Source organism: Sorex araneus, chromosome 4 (assembly GCF_027595985.1).
Source record: "Sorex araneus isolate mSorAra2 chromosome 4, mSorAra2.pri, whole genome shotgun sequence".
Taxonomy (NCBI): domain Eukaryota; kingdom Metazoa; phylum Chordata; class Mammalia; order Eulipotyphla; family Soricidae; genus Sorex; species Sorex araneus.
The window spans coordinates 209,242,100-209,261,239 of record NC_073305.1 but is presented as its reverse complement, the minus strand read 5'-3'; the positions used below and the strand labels follow the sequence as shown (position 1 = coordinate 209,261,239).

The 19,140-nt window shown below is 49.8% G+C and overlaps 1 protein-coding gene across 3 annotated transcripts in view; it reads left to right on the top strand.

The window, feature by feature from the left end:
- DCUN1D3 (defective in cullin neddylation 1 domain containing 3) overlaps positions 1-19,140 on the top strand; it is a 40,295-nt gene that overhangs the window by 14,059 nt on the left and 7,096 nt on the right. For all 3 annotated transcript variants that reach the window (XM_055134645.1, XM_055134644.1, XM_055134646.1), the window contains exon 2: positions 18,537-19,069. In XM_055134645.1, coding sequence (XP_054990620.1) covers positions 18,642-19,069 — 428 coding nt within the window. In that variant the 5' untranslated portion in view covers positions 18,537-18,641. The remainder of the gene's footprint in view (positions 1-18,536; positions 19,070-19,140) is intronic.

Below are 19,140 nucleotides of genomic sequence, written 5' to 3'. Positions count from 1 at the left end.
ATAAGTAATTGCTAATGAGTCTGGAGAAATTCTGAAAGGGGATAGCTGGGAATTATGGCAGTTGCCTCTGGTGTAGAGACTCGAGAAGGTAGAGTGAGTTATAAGGAGAAAACATAATTTCCAATCAGAAGGGAAGCTGTACCGTCATCATAAGAGAGTCCAGGTTCTTTGCAAATCATTCTTACTTGTGTCCAGTGCTACTTGGTCTCCTCGTGGGAGAAGAAACTTTCCATTCATCTGGAGTTTTGCACTTCAGAAATAAAGCCCTTTCAGGGTATTGAAAATGTGGACTTTCATGGTAATAAATACATGTGAATAAGCAAAAACATGCAATCAAGACCTTTTTTTAACATCTGTATTTATTTGGGGGGGCTTCCTCTGTGCCTCTTTGGAGCAGTTTCCTGGTGCTCTGCTCAGGAGTGACCCCTGGCAGTGCTCGGAAGACTGGGTGTGATGCCGAAAATTTGAAAGGGAATTCGAACCGGGATCAGCCACATGTGAGCAAACACCATACGTTTGCTCTGTCTCTCATACAGGACTTTCTTTCATGTTGACTTAAAAACCTTCCTAGTCGAGAACTGGAATTGCTTAATTGATCAAAATATTTGCTTTCCTAAGTGCCTAACTCACAACCTAACAGAAAGAGCTGAAATGTTATGCAACAGGTAAAAATCTTTCTAGCCTTTTCCCCATTTGGAAGGGAGACTCCCCCCAGCCCCTCCCTAAGCAGTTTGGCTTAGGCTCTGCCTCCTTTTGAATTGCATCTTTAATCATTGCTGGATTGGGTTTAAATGGACTCTATGCAAAATATGGAAAACCTCTCCAGCATTGTAATATTTATTATTTAACATGATTAAGCAGAAGAGCTTTTGGTTATAATAGATGCTTAATCAAACAAAACTTTTAAAAAAATGCAAACAACTTTAATACAATTAACCAGATTACATAGTTTTCAAGTTAGATATATATATAAGGACCAGCTTTTATAGGAGGGATGCGGACCATTAAAAGGGGACTTCTGAGCGAGTATCAGAAACATTTGGCCTCCGAATTTGATGCTTTCTGGATTGGATTTGAAGTGAAGTATGCGTAGTCTGAGTTTCCTGTTTCTGTTTGGGGGTCATGCCCCGTGGTGCCTGAGTGCACCAGCTCTGGTGCTTAGGGGATCGTGTGGTGTTGGGGATGGAACCCAGGACTCCTGTATTCAAAGCACATGCTCCAGCCCTTGGGCCATCGCCCAGGCCCAAATATTTTGGTTTTGGTTTGGTGTGGGGGCCACACCTCCAGGTAGTACTTGGGGGATCAAACCGGGGGCAGCTGCATGTACTGCTTGTACTGTTTCCCCAACTTCAGATCCCACTGCAGCAGGGTCTTCCTGGTGTGGTAAGAGAATGAAAGAACCACGAAGGATGTAACCTGAGTGCGAAAATGTATTAGTGCTATCAGCCAAGGTGCAGAGAGACCAAGGGGCTTATGGGTCAGTTTAAAGGATTCAAGAGGAGAAGGGCACGTGGAAGAAAGATCTGACCTGGGCTTGAGAGATTCGGGGTAGATTCCCAGTGTCTACTGGAGTGGTGAGGAGCCTTCTGAGGCTGGGTTAATAGTATTGGAGAGCCAGAGAGGCAGGAGCGGCTCTGATGGTTTGGGGAACAGCAGGGCTACAGTGTGCCTGAGGGACCTTCCTGAATGAGTGAGGGTAAGAATGACAGTCCTTGAAGCCGAATTCAGAAGTGTCATTCTTGGATGTCTTGCTGTGTTGGATTTTATTTTACGCAGAGAAGGGAATCGTTAAATCATTTTGAGTAGGACCTTCAGCCCCACGTGGATTTTGCACATGGAAGAGAGAGCGGAGGACGCGATCTCAGAGGCAGGAAGACTGTTAGTGATTCGCTGTTTCAGGTCCTGTGGTAGGGCCCTGAGCTGGAGCTAGAGTTACTGGAAGGGGAGACACTCGGGAGTGGGGACTGTGCGGTGCTGGAGCTAAAACCAGAGCCTGCTCCATGCACAGCGTGACCGGAACTTCCTCTGACTTCGACCTCACAGAAGAGGAAGACATGGGTTTGAGGCTCACCTTTGCTCGCCGCTTGCCGTGTGCGTTTAGGTTACCCCTAAAGTTAGGTATGCCCCAGTTTCTTCATCTATAAGAAAATGCAGATCTATACTTCCTAGGGTGTGATTGTTGGCTTTGTTGGTACATACAGAAAATGCGCTAAAATACTCAGCTGGTGACCAGGTTTTAAGTGAAAGAGCATGTGCCTAGCATGGGTGAGGCCCTGGTGGCCCCAGGCGTCATTGCCGGTACCACTGGAGTAGCAGCTATTGCAGTTTTAAGTAATGATAGGTATCTGTTATATGGTACGTCTCATTGTGTAAATGTGGCTAGCATTCTGTGCGTTATTAGGTAGGTATATGCAATACACTGAGTGCGTTGTAGTTGCCCGGCTCACTTGAGGTTTTTGTTTTCTCTTTCAGAAAGTGTTTGTTGGGTGTCAGTCCCCCCTTTCATGTTACCATACACACTCCCGGCTTCTTGGAACTTGTAGCCTAAGATAATGCACTAACGGAACATTCTCTCTTCTGTGAACGTGTCATTTGTGACTCTGCTAAGGAGCCCTGTGTGTTCACGTTTACAGAGGCTAAATAATCTGGGACGAATTCAAGCCTTGAATGAATGCTAGAAGCACTGAATTGTCTATTATATACAAAATGCAGTCCCAGACAACTTTCTGAAATTCTGACAAGGAAACATCAGGGAGAGAGAGCAATGAAATATATTTCCTTTCTCCAAGGTTTTAAATAAAACTTTCGCCTGGAAGAAGCGAGCTCCAGCATCGTTCATGAGCTTGTCGGGCAGACTTTCCTTGCAGTGAGTAATTGGTGTCAGCAGAGCCCGTGTGCAGTGAGCCACGCGCCCGCCTCGCCCCGACCCCTGGTGGATAATGACTCTTGCATTTGGATAAGCCCATTGGTGACACCAACTGTTTCCCCGGGCGAACAGGGCTTAATCCAGGCTGCCCGGCAGAAGTGGATTTGTTATATAAATTTATAATACCCAGAAGCCCTTCGAGGAGATCTTTATGATCTTTTTATCATGACAGGATCCATCGAGGCCTGAAGATTAATTTTGATTGTCCTCACCTAGTTCTACCAGAGTGATTTTTTTAGAACCAAAAGGATAGCACGATCTGTTGTTAAATGCCTGCGCGTGGCTTTTGCTTTGACACACAAGTATGTTCATCGGGAATCGGTGTTAGAAATTCAGCAATATTCCGGTCGTTGCACATATTGTTATTTTATTGATTTCTCATATTATGATTTTAGAAGGTGCCCCCCTCCTGCCAGATAGATTGATTTGACTTTTGAAATATGAGTCATTTCGGGTTTCAAACCTTTTCTCTTTAGTCTCAAAAAAGTGGGGGTGGGGGTTACTAATGTTTAGGTCCTATACATTGCTGCTGCGGCTAATTAATTGGTGTCAGTTCTGCCACTTGTGAAACAAATGCAGAAGCAATGTCAGTTCAGTTTCCCACCACCTGACGCAAGTGGACTCTCGTTTCTGTCACTCCTGGATGTCCGCAGTTCAGCCTGTACTATTTTTCATGACTCACTAAAAAGTCATGTGGTGGCGTGAATCCCCGTCCCAAGCTCCCAGTGCTTAAACTGGCAATTTTCAGTGTATTGTGTTAAAACAAACTTCTAATTCTGGCTATTTTTCTTTTCGATTTGCGGCCTAAAATTGGAGCTCTATTTTTATGATACACTCTCCTCAGAAAGTCACTGGCGTTGCTATTCTCTCTCTCTCTCCCTTGAATGTCATAACTGGGCCTGGGGGCGTCGGGAACGGGAGCCGGCTCTCTCGCAGGGGTGAGGCGAATGTGTGGGCCGGCCAGCCAGCGGAGGTAGCGTCTGCCGTTGGCTTTCCTCCCTCGTGCATCTGCCTTTGAAGGCCCCACATAGATCTTCATTCTTGGCTCTCTCCTTGTTCTTGTAGGAAACAGAGTTGACTGGCTCGAGTGGTTCTCGAGTGATGGGGGATATGGATGGTCCTCATCTCCCCTTCCCTCTGACAAGCCGTGTGGTTCAGCTGAGAGGCAGAAGCGACTTTGTGGGTAGAGGAGAGAGCGCCAAGGGCTCAGTGCATGCTTTGCGTGTGGAGGCCTGGGTTTGCTCCGTGGCACTGCCTGGTCCCCAGAACACGCTTGGAATCAACCCCCCACCCCCCAGCTCCAGCACTGATGGGTGTGGCCCAGAAGCAAATAACCAAAAAAAAAAAAATCTTTCATCAGGTGAATTTTAGTAAATAGGCTAGTGGGAGAGGATATCACAGGATGTGCAGAATTGCCCGTGAGGTGAGTCCTTTGTGTCTTAAGTAATTGAACTCCTATTAAAACAAAATGCAGCATTCAAAAGAAGCTACTGGCTTTTATTCTCGCATCCACACAGCTTAAATAGTGTGCATTTGTTTGTTGAAATAGGGAAAAGCACTTAAGACCAGGACAGCAAGCCTCTTTTCTTTCTTTCTTTCTTTTTTTTTTTTTTAACTGTAGCTGATCAAATGCCTGGAATGCCACACAGCTATGGCTTGAATAAAATCTCTGGACTTGCCCTTGCTGAAAGTAGCAGGAGTGGTTTCCTTTTTCTTTTGGACCACACCCTGCTGTGCCCAGGGCTTACTCCAGGCTCTGTGCTCAGGAGTCACTCCTGGCAGAGTCCAGGGGGCCATATGGGATGCCGGGGAGTGAACTGGGGTCAGCTGCAGGCAAAATAAGTCTCCTCTTCGCTCTTGGCCCCTATTTCCACTCTCACTGCATTTTTTCCTCCACGGGACTTAGACTTAGGTCAAAAAAGAATATGCCAGGATGAACATTTGTTTATTTCAGCTTCAAAGTGTGTCTTCTGCTGTGTTTGAGGTGGAAATTAGCTCGTGAAGGGAGGCGCAGGGGAGGTACAGTTGGTCGAGAAGATCTCTTTGTATCACGCAGCCTGAGAGCTCCAGGTGGGGAGTAGTGGGAACTGTGAGACACTTCTGCTGTCTTCGCCCTCTGGAAGGAGTGCAGTGCAGCAAGGGGCTTGTCCAGGAAAAACGGGGCCTCAGAAAACTAGCTCTTGAGAGTTGAAATTAAGAGAGTTCTTCATCGTTCCATGTCAGCTCTCCTTACGGTGCTGGGTATTTAATATCCTCTAATTAGTTTGGGTCTGAATATCTGCCATTTATTGGGTACTAACTATATACCCGGGACAATGCTAAGCGTGTCGCACTCTCAGTCATCAGCACATCGAGAGAGTATAGACCGGTGCTTTTTACAGAGTGCATGACTAATAAATACATGATTATTCATTTATTCTCACTGTCCATATTTATCCAACTCTTGTTTATGTGCCACTCAGCTTATGCGCACAGGAAGGAATGGTGAGGGGGAAGAAGACAGTTATGCGAATCAACAAATAAAATTTCCAGAGAGTGGTTATGTGCTGTGCAGAAATACAGTGCTTGCTCGGTTAGCGTGAGGGAGGTAGCCCTGGAGGAAGGCGGGACCACGAGTGCATCTTGGCATTTGATTGAAATGCATCTGGTAAGGAGCCTTTTCTTCACAGTGGTCCTCTGATTTCTCCACTCTTAACGGCGACAAAACTGAGGTGCAGGGTAATTATGTGTGTGGAGTAAACCGGCTTGGGCTACCCAAACCCCGTCATTCTGCATCCGGAGCCCGTCCTGCTGCCAGAGGTACCAAGCTGTACTGAGCAGTGAAGGAACTGCAGCTGTGTGGTGGATGTGGGGAATGGACATGCTTGCGGTATTGGCCAAACGCTGATGAAATTCAGAAGCGCTATAGGCCATTGAAAGTATCTCTGATGATTGCCTATAGAGTTTATTCTGGAGTCCACCGCTAGTTTCACATGTGCAGCGGTACTGATGAAGAAATGAAGCCCAGCTTCTACATTTCTTGGCAGGGGAGGGGGGCTGTGAATGGTGAGGTTGTGCTCCCATAACCAGTGCTCAGGTGCTACTCCCAGATCTCTGCTCAGGAGTCACTCCTGGTTTTGTTCATGAGGGACTGAATGGTGCTCGGGTTCGAACTATTGTCAGCTACGTGCAGGGAAAGTGTCCTGACCCCCTACCATCTTTTTGGCCCTAGAGGTCTGTTGAAATAGCATCTCAAAGACCATTTGGTGGTGATGAATTTGGGTCTTAGGGTTTTTTTTTGGGGGGGTGAGGCTGGTTTGGGACCATACATACTGGCTGTGCTCAGGGATCACTCCTTGTGCTCAAGGGACCACGTGGTATGTCAGGGTTCAAACCTGAATAAGCCACTTGCAAGGCAAGTGCCCTGCTTAATCTCTGTACTACTCTCCCGCCCCTTGCTTGGGGCTGTTTGGGTTGGTCAGGATGACAAGGAGTGAGAAGGAAATGGATCAGAATCATCTGATGGCCTGTAGGCCTTGCAAAGTAAGAAAAAGATAGTGTCTTTGCAAAGCCTATAGGCCCATCATCAGATTTCTTAAATTTAATTTAAAATTTACACGTGGTAGCATACTCTTCAGTTTCTTGCCGTGTAAGAGCACATTTGTGAAATAAGTAACAACAGAAGAACAAAGCCCAAACCTTGCATGCTCAAGTTTGGAGGAAATGTATTTCCAACCAAGATATTCAAACATGAGCATTTTTTCCTTCAAAATCTGAACACTTCTCTAAAAGGACTCTTCAGCAGGTAAGAATGAACAGAATTGTTTTAGTGAGGGTAATTGAAACAAGAGGGTAGCTAAATTCTGTTTAGATATAGTCGTTCTGTTCCAGAGAATGTGGTTTTGATCAAGTACCTGTTGCAGCTGAAAGGTTGATCGTGTTGTTATTAATAGCCAAGAGAGGAGGGCTTCTGGGCGATCTTGCTTTATAGCTTCTCACGTGGCTCCTGATTGCTTGGGAAGAGGTTCCTCCTTTGGAATGTGCAGATGACAGGAAAGGCATGCACAGTGGAATAAAGCACTCTTCAATGCCCTGTAGAATGTCTGCTTGAAGAGGCCTGAGGTACAGACTGCATCTGGAAGGTTCTTTTGTTCGTCGGTCATTCCTATCATATAGCACCTCGTGTCCACCCAGTGCAGTGGAATTGTCACTGACTGGCACAAGCTCGGAATCCAGTGGGTCTAGTGTTCAGCCGAGGGTTCCCTTGGCGTGCTGGATTGAAATTACGGACAGTAAATTCTTCCCGGCTATACATTGGACTTCTAGGGATTAGAAGTCCCTAGAAGTTCACTTGGTGAAGAGATCTAAGTTGGGAGATCTAAGCGCCATGGTTGTGTCTTACTGGAAACGTTTTCCGTCGTGAAAGTAAACTGGTACAGAAGGGGAATTGACTAGCTCACACAACTATGGGCTGGAGCGACAGTACTGCGGGTAGGGCGTCTGCCTTGCAAGCGGCCGACCCTGGTTCGATTCCTCCACCCCTCTCGGAGAGCCCGGCAAGCTACCGAGAGTATGGAGCCCGCGCGGCAGAGCCTGGCAAGCTACCCATGGTGTATTCGATATGCCAAAAACAGTAACAAGTCTCACAATGGAGACATTGCTGGTGCCTGCTCGAGCAAATCGATGAACAACAGGATGACAGTGCTACAGTGCTACACAACTATGAAGTAGAAGCTTTGATCTGACTATAGGTACTATCGTATGTGGATACAGATGATGCCTTTGTCTCTTGACAGGCGTTTGAGACCCTGATAAGGAGCTCTCTAATCCTCACCGGGGCCCTGTGATAGAGGCCTCGGTTCCCCTGCTTGCTTTTTCTGGTCAGGTACTAGAGCTTTGATTCATGCTGGCTGCCTTGTCCCATCATTGAAGCTCAGGTCCAAGCCAGGCTGTGGTGGGCTTGAGTCACATTATGAGGCTCATTCTGTGAGAAACAGAGATCTTGTAGTAAAAATTAGATAATTACCGCTTTAGATTCTAGATGCTGGGGTGGCTGCATGTAATCATTTATTCTGTCTGCAGCTTGAAAGCCCTTGGAATAGGTCAATCCAGCTTAATGATCACTTCAAGGGTTCCATGGTTCTGTTTTGAATGGTCCTATTTTGTGGGGTGGGGTGGGGATGTGGCCATACCTCGCGGTACTCAGAGCTTACTTCTCGTAGTACTCTGGGGACCGTATGTGGTACCAGGGATCAAACTGAGTCAGCTGCTTGTAAAGCAAGTAACCCCTGAACTATCTTTGGCCCTGAATGAGCCTGTTGCTCCCTTGGGGTGATTCACTGACGTCTGTGTTCGTCCTCCGTGCATCTCTTCCTACCCCTGTGGTAAAGAGACTGACTTCAGATGGAATCTGAACTTCGGTGGGAATTATCTTTGTTGTGTCTGGGAGGTTGGCAGGGGTGCCAGGGCATGGGGGAGGTTGCTCTGTAGAAAGAAAGCATTGGGAGATTTCGTTATAATTAGAAGATCTTATGATCCGTCTCTTTCTGTCCCACCAAACCCCCATCATTTAACAAAGTGTCTTGCAATTTGTGGACAAGAATCACAGTTTTTGTCAGCCAGCTGGCGTGATTAGCAGGGAAACAGGCTTCTTTCACCTGCTTTCCATATTCCTTTGGCACTTTGATATATTTTCTTAAGTATAATTACTTAATGTATTTTGGGTAAGGGTGTTTTTAAAAGATACTTAGTTGTCAAATATTACAAAATGATGTTGGGAAAACTATATACTCAGTATATTGGCATTATATAAGGTGACAGTACTTTTTTTTTGAAATTCACATTGAATTATAAACACAGTTACTTGGCACATCTTCTGATCATTTATTCTCATGAAATAATTATTGTCCCATTTATTATTCTGGTATTTATATTTGTTTTCAGGACCACACCTGGCGGTACCAGAGTTTGTTCCTGGCTCTGTGCTCAGGGACCACTCCTGACAGTGCATGGGGTACCATATGGGGTGTCAGGGATCAAACCTGGGTCCCACTGTGCCTCTCCTGATATTTATAATAGTGAAATATTAGCACTGTAGCACTGTAGACACATTGTTCTTCGATTTGCTCAAGCAGGCACCAGTAACGTCTCCATTGTGAGACTTGTTGTTACTGTCTTTGGCATATCGAATACGCCACAGGTAGCTTGCCAGGCTCTGCCGTGCAGGCGGGATACTCTCGGTAGCTTGCCGGGCTCTCCGAGAGGGACAGAGGAACTGAACCTGGGTCGGCTCTGTGCAAGGCAAACGCCCTACTCTGTGCTATCGCTCCAGTCAGTGAAATACTAGAAACCAGATAAATGTTCAGTGGTGAGATTAAATTGACATGGCGCCCCTCCCCCTTCAATGGAAAACTTGTCTGCCGATTCAAGATATTTGAACAGTCTCAACCTTTTTGCATTTCCTCTTCAGTGCAGCACCAAATTTTTGACAGATTGAATAGTAGGTTATAAATAGGCGATGGGTTACATGAAATAATTGGCGCATTAGTAGTGGTGCCAGTACTACTGTTGAATTGCTGCTTTTAAAAGTATTTTATGAGAGGAGATAATATGAAAAAGTGCTTAATGGAAAGGTTGCAAATTAGAATGTACAATATGACCCGTTTTCTTTCAAAGTTGCGTGTGTGGTTATTTGTGCCATCCACCTGTGCTCACATAAAGGCAGAAAGAAGCGTGCTACAAAATAGTAATTGTAGGTGGTGTGGCTATTAGGGGACTTTTCCCTTATGTTTCTCTGTATTTTCTAAGCTTTAGAGGATATTTACTAGCTTTATAGAAGAATTAACACTTTTCAGCGTGGCAGCACGAAAGAAAACCTTATTATTGGCCTCATTGCAAAGGTCATTTTTTTTTTTCTGTCCATCTTCCTTTTCCTGTCTACTATGCATTAACAGTTAGGTTCTATTCATTGTCCTCTAGGAAAAAAAGAAAATCAGCCTTAATGGATTTAAAACAATCTTGTTTTTCAGAATTAGCAAACATTTAAAAGATTGATGAGTGACCATGTGATTAAACCAAGACTGGCTTAGAGGAAATGTGGCTCTAGGAACTACATTTGTATACATTTGTGGTTATTCAGGTGCACCTTTAAGATACTTGAATGCAGGCATTTATCATCACCATAGTGGGTTCCTTCCTCATCTTTCAACTCATTTCTTAATTTCCTTTTCTTGCTTCACTTTCACTTAGATGACTGAACTATTTTTCCGACAGTTGCTGACTACTTTGTTCCACCGACATTAACCAAGAAGTGAACAGTGGCTGTGGTAATGGCGTGTAGACTAGTCCCCTGTAATCAGGTAAACCTCTGGCGTGGCCAGTAAGCATGTTCGAACTGCAAGTAGTGCAAGTAGAGGGTTAGTGCAGATTCAGTGGCTTACTGTTAGTGAGGTCTAATGTTAAGACTTTTTTTTTCTTTTTGGGTCACACCCAGCGATTCACAGGGGTTACTCCTGACTCTGCACTCAGGAATCACTCCTGGAAGTGCTTGGGGGGACTGTATAGGATACCAGGGGTCGAACCGGTGTAGGCCGCATGCCTGACCCGCTGTGCTATCGCTTCAGCCCCTCTAATGAGACTTTAACCTAGGAAAGAAAAGAGGTTCTGAGCATAAAACCAGAGGTGAAGTGTTCGCTGGCTTCTGGAACACCTGTCCAAAGTAACTGAAAAGTGGTGCAAAGACAAAAAAGTGGCAGTCTTGAAACTGGGTGGTCCTTAATAATGCCTGATTGAAAGTGGGTTGTCAAATCTGTCCAGATCAATAGTAACGGGGGAAAAAAAAGTCCCAAGTGTGGGATGGTGAAATGGTAAGGTTCTTTTTTGCTTCCATGAAGCTCTCGATCCCAAAGACCAAAAAAGGTTTTATTATTTGGTATTTGGAAGTTCTACACGTGTGTGTGAGTTTTTTTTGGCTAGTAGTTGTTGATCCAGCCAGTCCACAGTGGCTTCAGTCCTCAGGCTTGAACTGAGGATTTAACTACCAACATATTTAAATCCTGCATGGTAAGGAACAGTAAGAACATTTTAAAAAGAAAAGAAAAATCACTTTGTGCAAAACTGGCCCTTTTTTTTTAACGTCACGTGACCTAGGGCTGTTTTACAGAAATAAAACCATTGGGTTTATTTTCTTAATATTTTTTCTCCCTTCTCCCCCCCTCCCTCTCTTCCTTCATCCCTCTTTTCTTTGGCACTTTTGAGATTGGCTAATGTAGGAAGCTGTGAAGTCCCGAGCCCGCTCTAACTGGAACTGCTGTCTGGACTTGCTGCTGCCGTACATTTTGGGACAAAAAGTCTTTGAAAAGCATGAAAATAGCAGCAGACGGGTCTGGTTTGTTTTGGCAGAGGGAATTGCTTCTCCTCCCAAGAAGCTCTGGGTAAACCCTAATCTCCAGAGGTGATCTTGTAAGTCCCGAGTCCAGGCGACAGCGAGCGCGACCAGACGTTTTCAGGACTCTCTCCCCGTTCCTCTTTGTCATTCCTGCAAGTTTACTTTCTAGGAAATGCCTTTCAGGTGGCCCCCGCCCACTCCCTCCCCTTCGCCCAGGACACTCCAGTCTTGCAGCTGCCAGGTGGGCTAAGGGGCTCGTTTGGTCTCCCTGGGAGTTTCCTCAGGGGGGATTGGCTTCAGCCGCTGGCAGCTGGAGAAAAGCTGTCTGAGGGATTCGTGTGCCCGTGGCACTGCTCTGGGTGTCTGGCTTATATAATGAGAAATGAAAACACGTGCCCAACTAGCCCTGCGGTGTCTGAGAGTCAGAGCAGTGGACATCTCAGTGCTAACGCAGAGAGACAGCACCATTTCCCGGTGGCTCTTCTGGTTAGTGACTTTTCGCTGGGAAGAGAAGTGAGGGGGGGTTGGGGGGGACACGATGTCTTAGTGCTCAAGCAAGAAGCAGGGTAGGTCTCATGTGTTGCCCCCAGGGGTTGGTGCCGGCATCTGCCTTCTGTTTGTTTAGCTTCCCCTTTCACAGGCTGTTTCCTGGGAGGCAGGGAGCATCCTTAGAGCAGCCCCCGCCCCCCCAGCCCAGACAGCGAGAGTAGGGAACCAGCTTGCTCTGGTCTCTTCTCCACGGCTAGCCGACCCTGTAGAGAGCATTCGGAGATGAGTCAGGCCCGGGGGAAGGGTGCTGCAGAAATAGCGTCATCTTTCCCTGCTGCTCGTAACAGAGGCGCCCTGGTTTCTCTCTCCTTTGGGGCATGCTTTATTTCCTCTGGACTCCGAGGGGCTTGGAGAACGCTGCTCATTCAGGCACCTTCTTGCCACCACCACCACCAAGTTCCGATGGCCAGTTGTCCCAAAGTTGTGGCCTCCAGAGGGGCCGCAGCCTATGAAGCCTCTAGCCCCAGAGTCTACAAACATTCATTCCTATTCATCGGTCCCTCCACCTTTCTTCCCATGAGACGAGTGAATCGCCTCCCCTTTTCCTGGGGTTTAACCTCAGGGTCCTTCTGGTCTTATGAGAGGTTCTTTCTTCTGTCTCAGAAATAAGATTCTAAGCCCTAGAAACAGGGACTTCCTTGATTGCCTAAGAGCAGTGACTTCCTGATCCTCCCTTGGAGCCACAGCGTCCTACAGGGACCATCGCGCCCGGGGTTGCCTTTGGCTTAGCGCTACTTGCTCTAGGCCGGCAGCCAAGGCTAGCCTCAGGAACAGCAGCCAGAGCTGGCACCGGGGCGGAGGGATGCTGGAGGCTGATGTGCAGAGAGGGAGGGGGAGGGAGAGGCACCGTCGGAGCCAGTAGTAAGGGCAGCAGCTGGAGGCAGATCCGGCCCGCGCTTAAGCTGAGCAGGGCCAGGCAGGGGCCACCGTCTTCCGTCTCCCAGGTAAACCCCCGAAGCTCTGAGCTTCCAAGAAGGAAGTTTCCCGGGCTTGTGGCTGGTGGGTTTTCCTCTTCGGTCTTCCTGCCTTTCCTCTGGCCCCTGACTTCACTCAGCTGGTTTCTGCCTCGGGGCTGCAGCTGGGGAGCTTGAGAGGCGGCACCGGGGATCTGAAGTCGCACAGAGCTCGGCTCCCTGGGAGAGGCGGGACCCGAGGGCTGGAACCGTGTACGGGAAAGGAGGCTTGGTTCTCTCCCGGCTGCGATAGGAACCACGGTGATCACGGGCGTGTGCTTTCTGGGAGCCGGAATCCAGCGCATTTTCCTTGGATTATCTAATTTACTCCGACCAGCAGCCCCTGTGTGCCGAGAGGGCGGGAGGGAAGTCCAGGGCTTGAGGCATTCACCTCTTCTGGGCCTCACCCCAGCTCCATCCCGAGCACAGATCCCAGATTCGCCCCCGAGCACTGGCGGGTGTGGCCCTTGAACCCCAAAAAACGAAATTGAAAACAACAGCAATGATAAAGGTACGCGCGTACAGTCACAACAGTGGTGCTGTCACCACCCCTCAGATCCAGGTGTCTGCTCCCAGGGCCCCTCTTAATGACTCTGCTTTCAGTTTTCCCTTCTTAGAGAGCATCTTGGCCTCGCTGTGCCTCTCTCTTTTCCCATAAAATGGGAGCAGTTACTTGATCGAGCTGCACTTACATACGGCCGTTACGGAGTCCTAACACACAGAGTGTGGCATGCATTAATAACGCCGCTCTGATGATGTTACTAGTGAAGGCTTGACTCTGGCTGCCCAGACGGCACCGAGGCTGTCCCCTTCAGAGCGACTGGGGGAGCAGCTCCTCTAAAGGAATACAAACGACAGGAGGCGAGGAGTCCTGCCCTTCTCAGGCCTGCAGACTATCTGGAACCAGCTTCAGGTCTGCCCCAGGTTAGCTAGTCAGGGGCGGGGGTGTCCAGGGGACACGGCAGCTACCCCGAGAGATTTTATTCAGGACGAGGAGAAAGGCACTCGAGTGTTCCCCGGCAGCGTGGCCGAGCTGCGGGAGGAGGTTGCTTTTGGACAAGCGCCAAGTGCATGACTCAGGGCGAGCTCCGGAGGCCCCACTCGCCTGGGAAGTGAGGCTGGTAGCCCATTGTTCAGATGGGACCTGCTGGGGCTTTCTACCAGCCCCCTAGGCATTACTCAGCGGCAATTAGAATGGCTATTCTCTCCGGTGTTCTCGCGAGTTTTCTGGGGGTGTTGAGGTGGGGCAGTGTTGCCAAGGTTACCCTTTCTCTGCACGTCCCGACTGCATCCTTAACACGGCTCAGCTAGACAAGAAACGCAGACCCAAGGCATTCTGGTTTCAGTCAGGGCCGCATGGATAATAGCCAGCGACAGAGTTGGACTTTGGGTGCTAGAGCCAGGGTTTGCTTGACGGAGGGCGGGGGGGGGGGTCGGTGAACGTTCACACACACCGTGGTGTCCAGGCACCCCAACTGGCTCAGTGCTCGTGGGTCGTTCCCGGCAGGGCCTGGAGGAACATGCAGTCAGGATTTGAACGTGGGCCTCCGGTCCGGGCCTCCCGCATGCAGAGCACTCAGTGAGCTATCTCGGAGCCTCTAGGCGAACGGCTGGGGGAGCTCGGGGCTCCCTCGGAACTCTGCACTCAGGGGTCACTCGTGACGGGCCTCGGGAGACCAGGGATTGAGCCCGGGTAGCCGCATGTCGGGGAGCTCAGGGCTTCCTCCGGACTCTGCACTCAGGGATCATTTGAAACGGGCCTCGGAGCATACAGGGCACCAGGGATTGAGCCCGGGTAGCTGCATGTTGGGGAGCTCAGGGCACTCAGGGATCACTCGTGACGGGCCTTGGGAGACCAGGGATTGAGCCCGGGTAGCCGCGTGCCAGGCAGCTGCTCTGCCTGCTGTACTGTCTGCCAGAGTTTTCAGTGGTGCTGGCGGGCCCGAGCGCCCGGACTGGTTGGAGAGAGGGCTGTCTCCTGTCGACTTAGATTTGTGGCAGAACTCTCATTTCCATGGCTGCTCTGGAATTGCTGCGGCGACACGCCCGAGCTCGGTGGGCTTTCCGGAGGGGCTCCCGTGTGTGTTCTCCCCTACGAGCACTCCGCGGCCTAGCGGTCCAGGCCCTCGTTCCGCAAGCCTGTCAGAGCAGGGTTCTGTTTGTGCAATCTCAGAGACCTACCTTAAGCCTCAGTGGTCTTTTGAGATGGGTCCTGGTGCGGATGTGTGACTCTTAGCGCCCAGAAGGTGCTGAGCGCAGTGCCCGGAGCCATGTCAGGTGCTCAATAATTGATCACTGTGCTATTCTTAGGCATTAGCCAACTGCTGGTAGATCCAGGGGGACGTTTACCTGTGAAACACTTGAAGGGCCACCAGCCTGGGGCCCGGGACTGGGCACTGAGGTCGGGCCAGAGGTGCCAGGGGAGCAGGATTGTGTCTTCCAGGAAAGAGACACGGAAGAAGGGGGCTCCTGAAATCATCAGGGGGCCGCCCTGGGTGGTGGGATCGTAAACTGTCTTCTGGCCCGAGACCACCGCTAGTGGGGGGCTTTTTAAAGAAAGCAGAAGGGGGAGATCCGACCTGGTGCCACTCTCTCGCCGTTTGGTCATCCTGCTCAATTGATTTCCCCTGCCTCCCCCTCCCCCTCCTCATCTGCCGGGCAGATTAAAGCCTTTAGGTTTCAGCTGCTTCTGCTGTGTCCAGTCATCAGAGCTGCTCTTCTGTGGCCGGTCAGGGCGATAAACGGGATTAGGACCTCTCTGGGAGTCCCATCTGCTCTGCCCCTACCTGAAGGGCTTCGTGCCAGAATTTGGAGGAAGCTGGTCTAAGTGGGGGGGAGGGGAGGGCGTTGGTGAGTTGGTGAGTGGCCTGAGGTAGGTGGGTCCCGAAGAGGCCAGGAAATCCTCTTATCTCGCAGGGTCCCCGGGTCTCCTTCAGCTACGCGCCGAGCAGCAAACCCCGATGAGTCAGCGTGCCTGGGAGCTGCCAGTCTGTGAGCATGTGGGGTTTGTGGAAGTTTGGGGCTTTTGTTTCTTTCGGCGCGCTAGTCTTTAGAAACACAAATCTGGAAGCCAGACCCTCCACATGGTATAGCCCTGCTTGTTTTGAGATAATTCAGCTGGAACAGTTGCTTCCCGTGCTTGCTGGCCTTCCAAGAATTAACCCCTTGCCTCTTCAAATCAGCCGTGGGCTGGATTGATAGTACAGCAGGCAGGGTGGCTTGAGTCCCCAGCACCACGGCCCGTGTCCGAGCCAACCCAAGGCGTGATCCCTGAGCACAGAGACAGCAGTAAGCCCTGAGCACTGCCCGGTTTGGCCCCCGAACCAAAGACAACTAAAAGGGACGTTTTAATAGGTTGTGTTTATGGTTTACTCAGTACAGCTTCTTAAAGCACAACAAGGCTTGGAAAATAGACGCGGCCTGTCATTTTCCCCACACCAGACACCCTTATATAAAGGTTTCGGTGTGTTTGGGGCGTTGAAGTGAAATTGAAAGTCTTCTGAGGGCATGTACAGACTTGTCTCTCACTGGTTCTCTTGGAGGGTGGAAAAACGGGCCACACCCTGATAGGAATCTCCAGCAGCTCCAGGAATTGTTCAGGACTTCACTCTCAGCTTGTGTGCTCAGGATTTACCCTCGGGATTCCTTACGGAGATACCCCCAGAGGATTTGGGGGAAGCCGAGTTCCTGGGGGAAAACTTTCCATTCCCGCCTCCTGTTCAAGCATCTCTGTCCCTCGGGGTGTCCGTCTCCTAAGCACTTTGAACTTGGACCCCTAATGCCCTGAGAGCTCCCCAGGGCTGAGGGGGTAGGGACTGGCGTTGCTTTGGTCTCTCCTGCTTTCCCTCGTTAATTCTGTGCCTCCTGGCCTAAAGGTTTGTTAACATTGTCATTTTGTTGACTGCAGTTAATATAGCAGGGGACCGATGTTCACATGTACGTCCTAGTAGGCAAGTTGAAGGTCGGGATGCAGTTTGGGGGTGGGGCTAGAGAAACAGTACAGGGGTTAAGGCACTAGCCTTGCGTGTGGCTGACTAGAGCTCGCTTCCCCAAACCCCATTTGGTCCCACAGCCCTGCCAGGATAAGCCCCGAGCACTGCTGGGTGTGGCCCCAAAACCAGAGAAAGATTAAGTCTTCAGAGAAATCACCTTCTCTAGGCCCAGAAACTTCTAACAGTTCTTCGGAGAGGAAACTTCTAGCAGTTCTTTGGGTGTGTATTAGTAATTAATAAATCACAGTGATGAGTTTATATATCAGCTCAGATTCTTGCCCCAATCTAGCAATTATCTTCCTGTTTAGAGATTGTTACTTGGGTGCACTGTGTAGTCTGTGTTTTCCTGGCGGTTGAACTCAGGTGTGTGAAACACGCGCTCTGCCCCTGAGCCGTGTCCCCTGCCCTCAACGCTTTCCACCCAATTTCAGGGAGAGACTGAGTCTCCAGACCCGATAGCACAGTCGTGCGGTGTGGGAACTGGGCTTGCATTCTGCATGCAGCTTCCGGGGACCTGAGGGGGAGATACAGCAGCCCAGGGACTGGACAGAGGAAGAATTGAGAAAAGGGAGTGTCACCTTTCTCATGGGTTAGGCCTGGGGGCGGAAAACATGGAAAATATCAGAAAGGAATTTGACAGTGTTGTTTGCTTGGCAGGACTGGAGCGATAGCTCAGTAGGTAGGGCGTTTGCCTTGCATGCGGCCAACCCAGGTTCGATGCCTCCACCCCTCTCGGAGAGCCCAGCAAGCTACCGAGAGTATCCCGCCCGCATGGCAGAGCCTGGCAAGCTACCCGTGGCGTATCTGATATGCCACAAACAGTAACAGCGTCTCACAATGGAGACGTTGCTGGTGCCCACTCGAGCAAATCCATGAACAACGGGACAACAGTGCTACCGTTTTCTTAGCACTTGATTTGTTTGTGTTTCTGTCACACCTGGCGGTCTGCAGGGCTTACTCATAACTCTGCACTCTGGGATCACTCTGACTGGTTCAGGGGACCATGCTGGGGCTGGGGATCGAACCCGGGTCAGCCGCATGCAAGGCGAGCACTCTACCTGCTGCACTAGGGCTCTGGCCCCTTTGGGACGCTTAGTATTGACCCTGCAAATCTTTTTCCTCATCTTTTGGCTCCTGTGAAACCGTATAACCATCTTGGTGTGCCCACACCTTCTCTCAAGTCATCCTACTTGGAAATTCTCTTTAACTTTGGAGACTGAAAGATGAACGTTCCGTTTGTACTTCCTTGACACGTTTCCAAGTAATTTTTCCTATATTATGTCAAGTTGGTAAGACCAGTTTCCTGTGGAATATTTTTAGCAAACCTGTGTGTACTTTTCCTGGATGCATTCTGCATATGAATCGAACTCCTCCATACAGTGATAGAACCTGTTCCCTTAAGAAGTGTGTGGGGGGGATGGGGGGGTGGCTCAAAGGGCCCTGGGTTCCATCCCCACCCAGCACCCAATGATTTCCCAGGAACCACAGGTTTAGCCTTAAATCCGCTCCTACCCCTCAGAAACATTTTAGGAATTTGAAGAATTGTTTCTTTATGTTTCCCTGGCCCCTGCGTTTTCAAGGTGAACAAAGCGGATCTCTGAAAGAGGCCGTGATAAGCCAGGGTATCTCCCCTGGTTCGTGGTCGCGGTCAGCTCGCTGAAATGGAGCCGTGTCGCCGTATCAGGGCCTGGAGGGCCGAGAGCACACCTGTCACACTCACTGCTCATGACTGTTCTCTAATTTCCTTCCAGGTTGGCTGGCTCCTCTGGCTGATGGCATGTTGAAACACATGGGCCAGAGGCAGCGAGGGCATCTGATCCAGGGGGGGCCGCTCTAGGGGCCAGGCCGCAAGCATCATGGGCCAGTGTGTCACCAAATGCAAGAATCCCTCATCCACCCTGGGCAGTAAGAATGGAGACCGTGACCCCACCAAGTCACACAGCAGGCGGGGTGCCGGCCACCGCGAGGAACAGCCACCAGCCTGTGGCAAGCCAGGTGGGGACATCCTTGTCAATGGGACCAAGAAGGCAGAGGGTGCCACTGAGGCCTGCCAGCTTCCAACGTCCTCAGGAGACGCGGGGAGGGAGACCAAGTCCAATGCCGAGGAGTCTTCCTTGCAGAGGTTGGAAGAATTGTTCAGGCGCTACAAGGACGAGCGGGAGGATGCAATCTTGGAGGAAGGCATGGAGCGCTTTTGCAATGACCTGTGTGTCGACCCCACGGAATTTCGAGTGCTGCTCTTGGCTTGGAAGTTCCAGGCTGCTACCATGTGCAAATTCACCAGGTTAGTCACAACTACTTCCGGTCACCAGGTGAGCAGAGGAGGAAGGAGCACCATTGGGCAGTGGTGCCCAG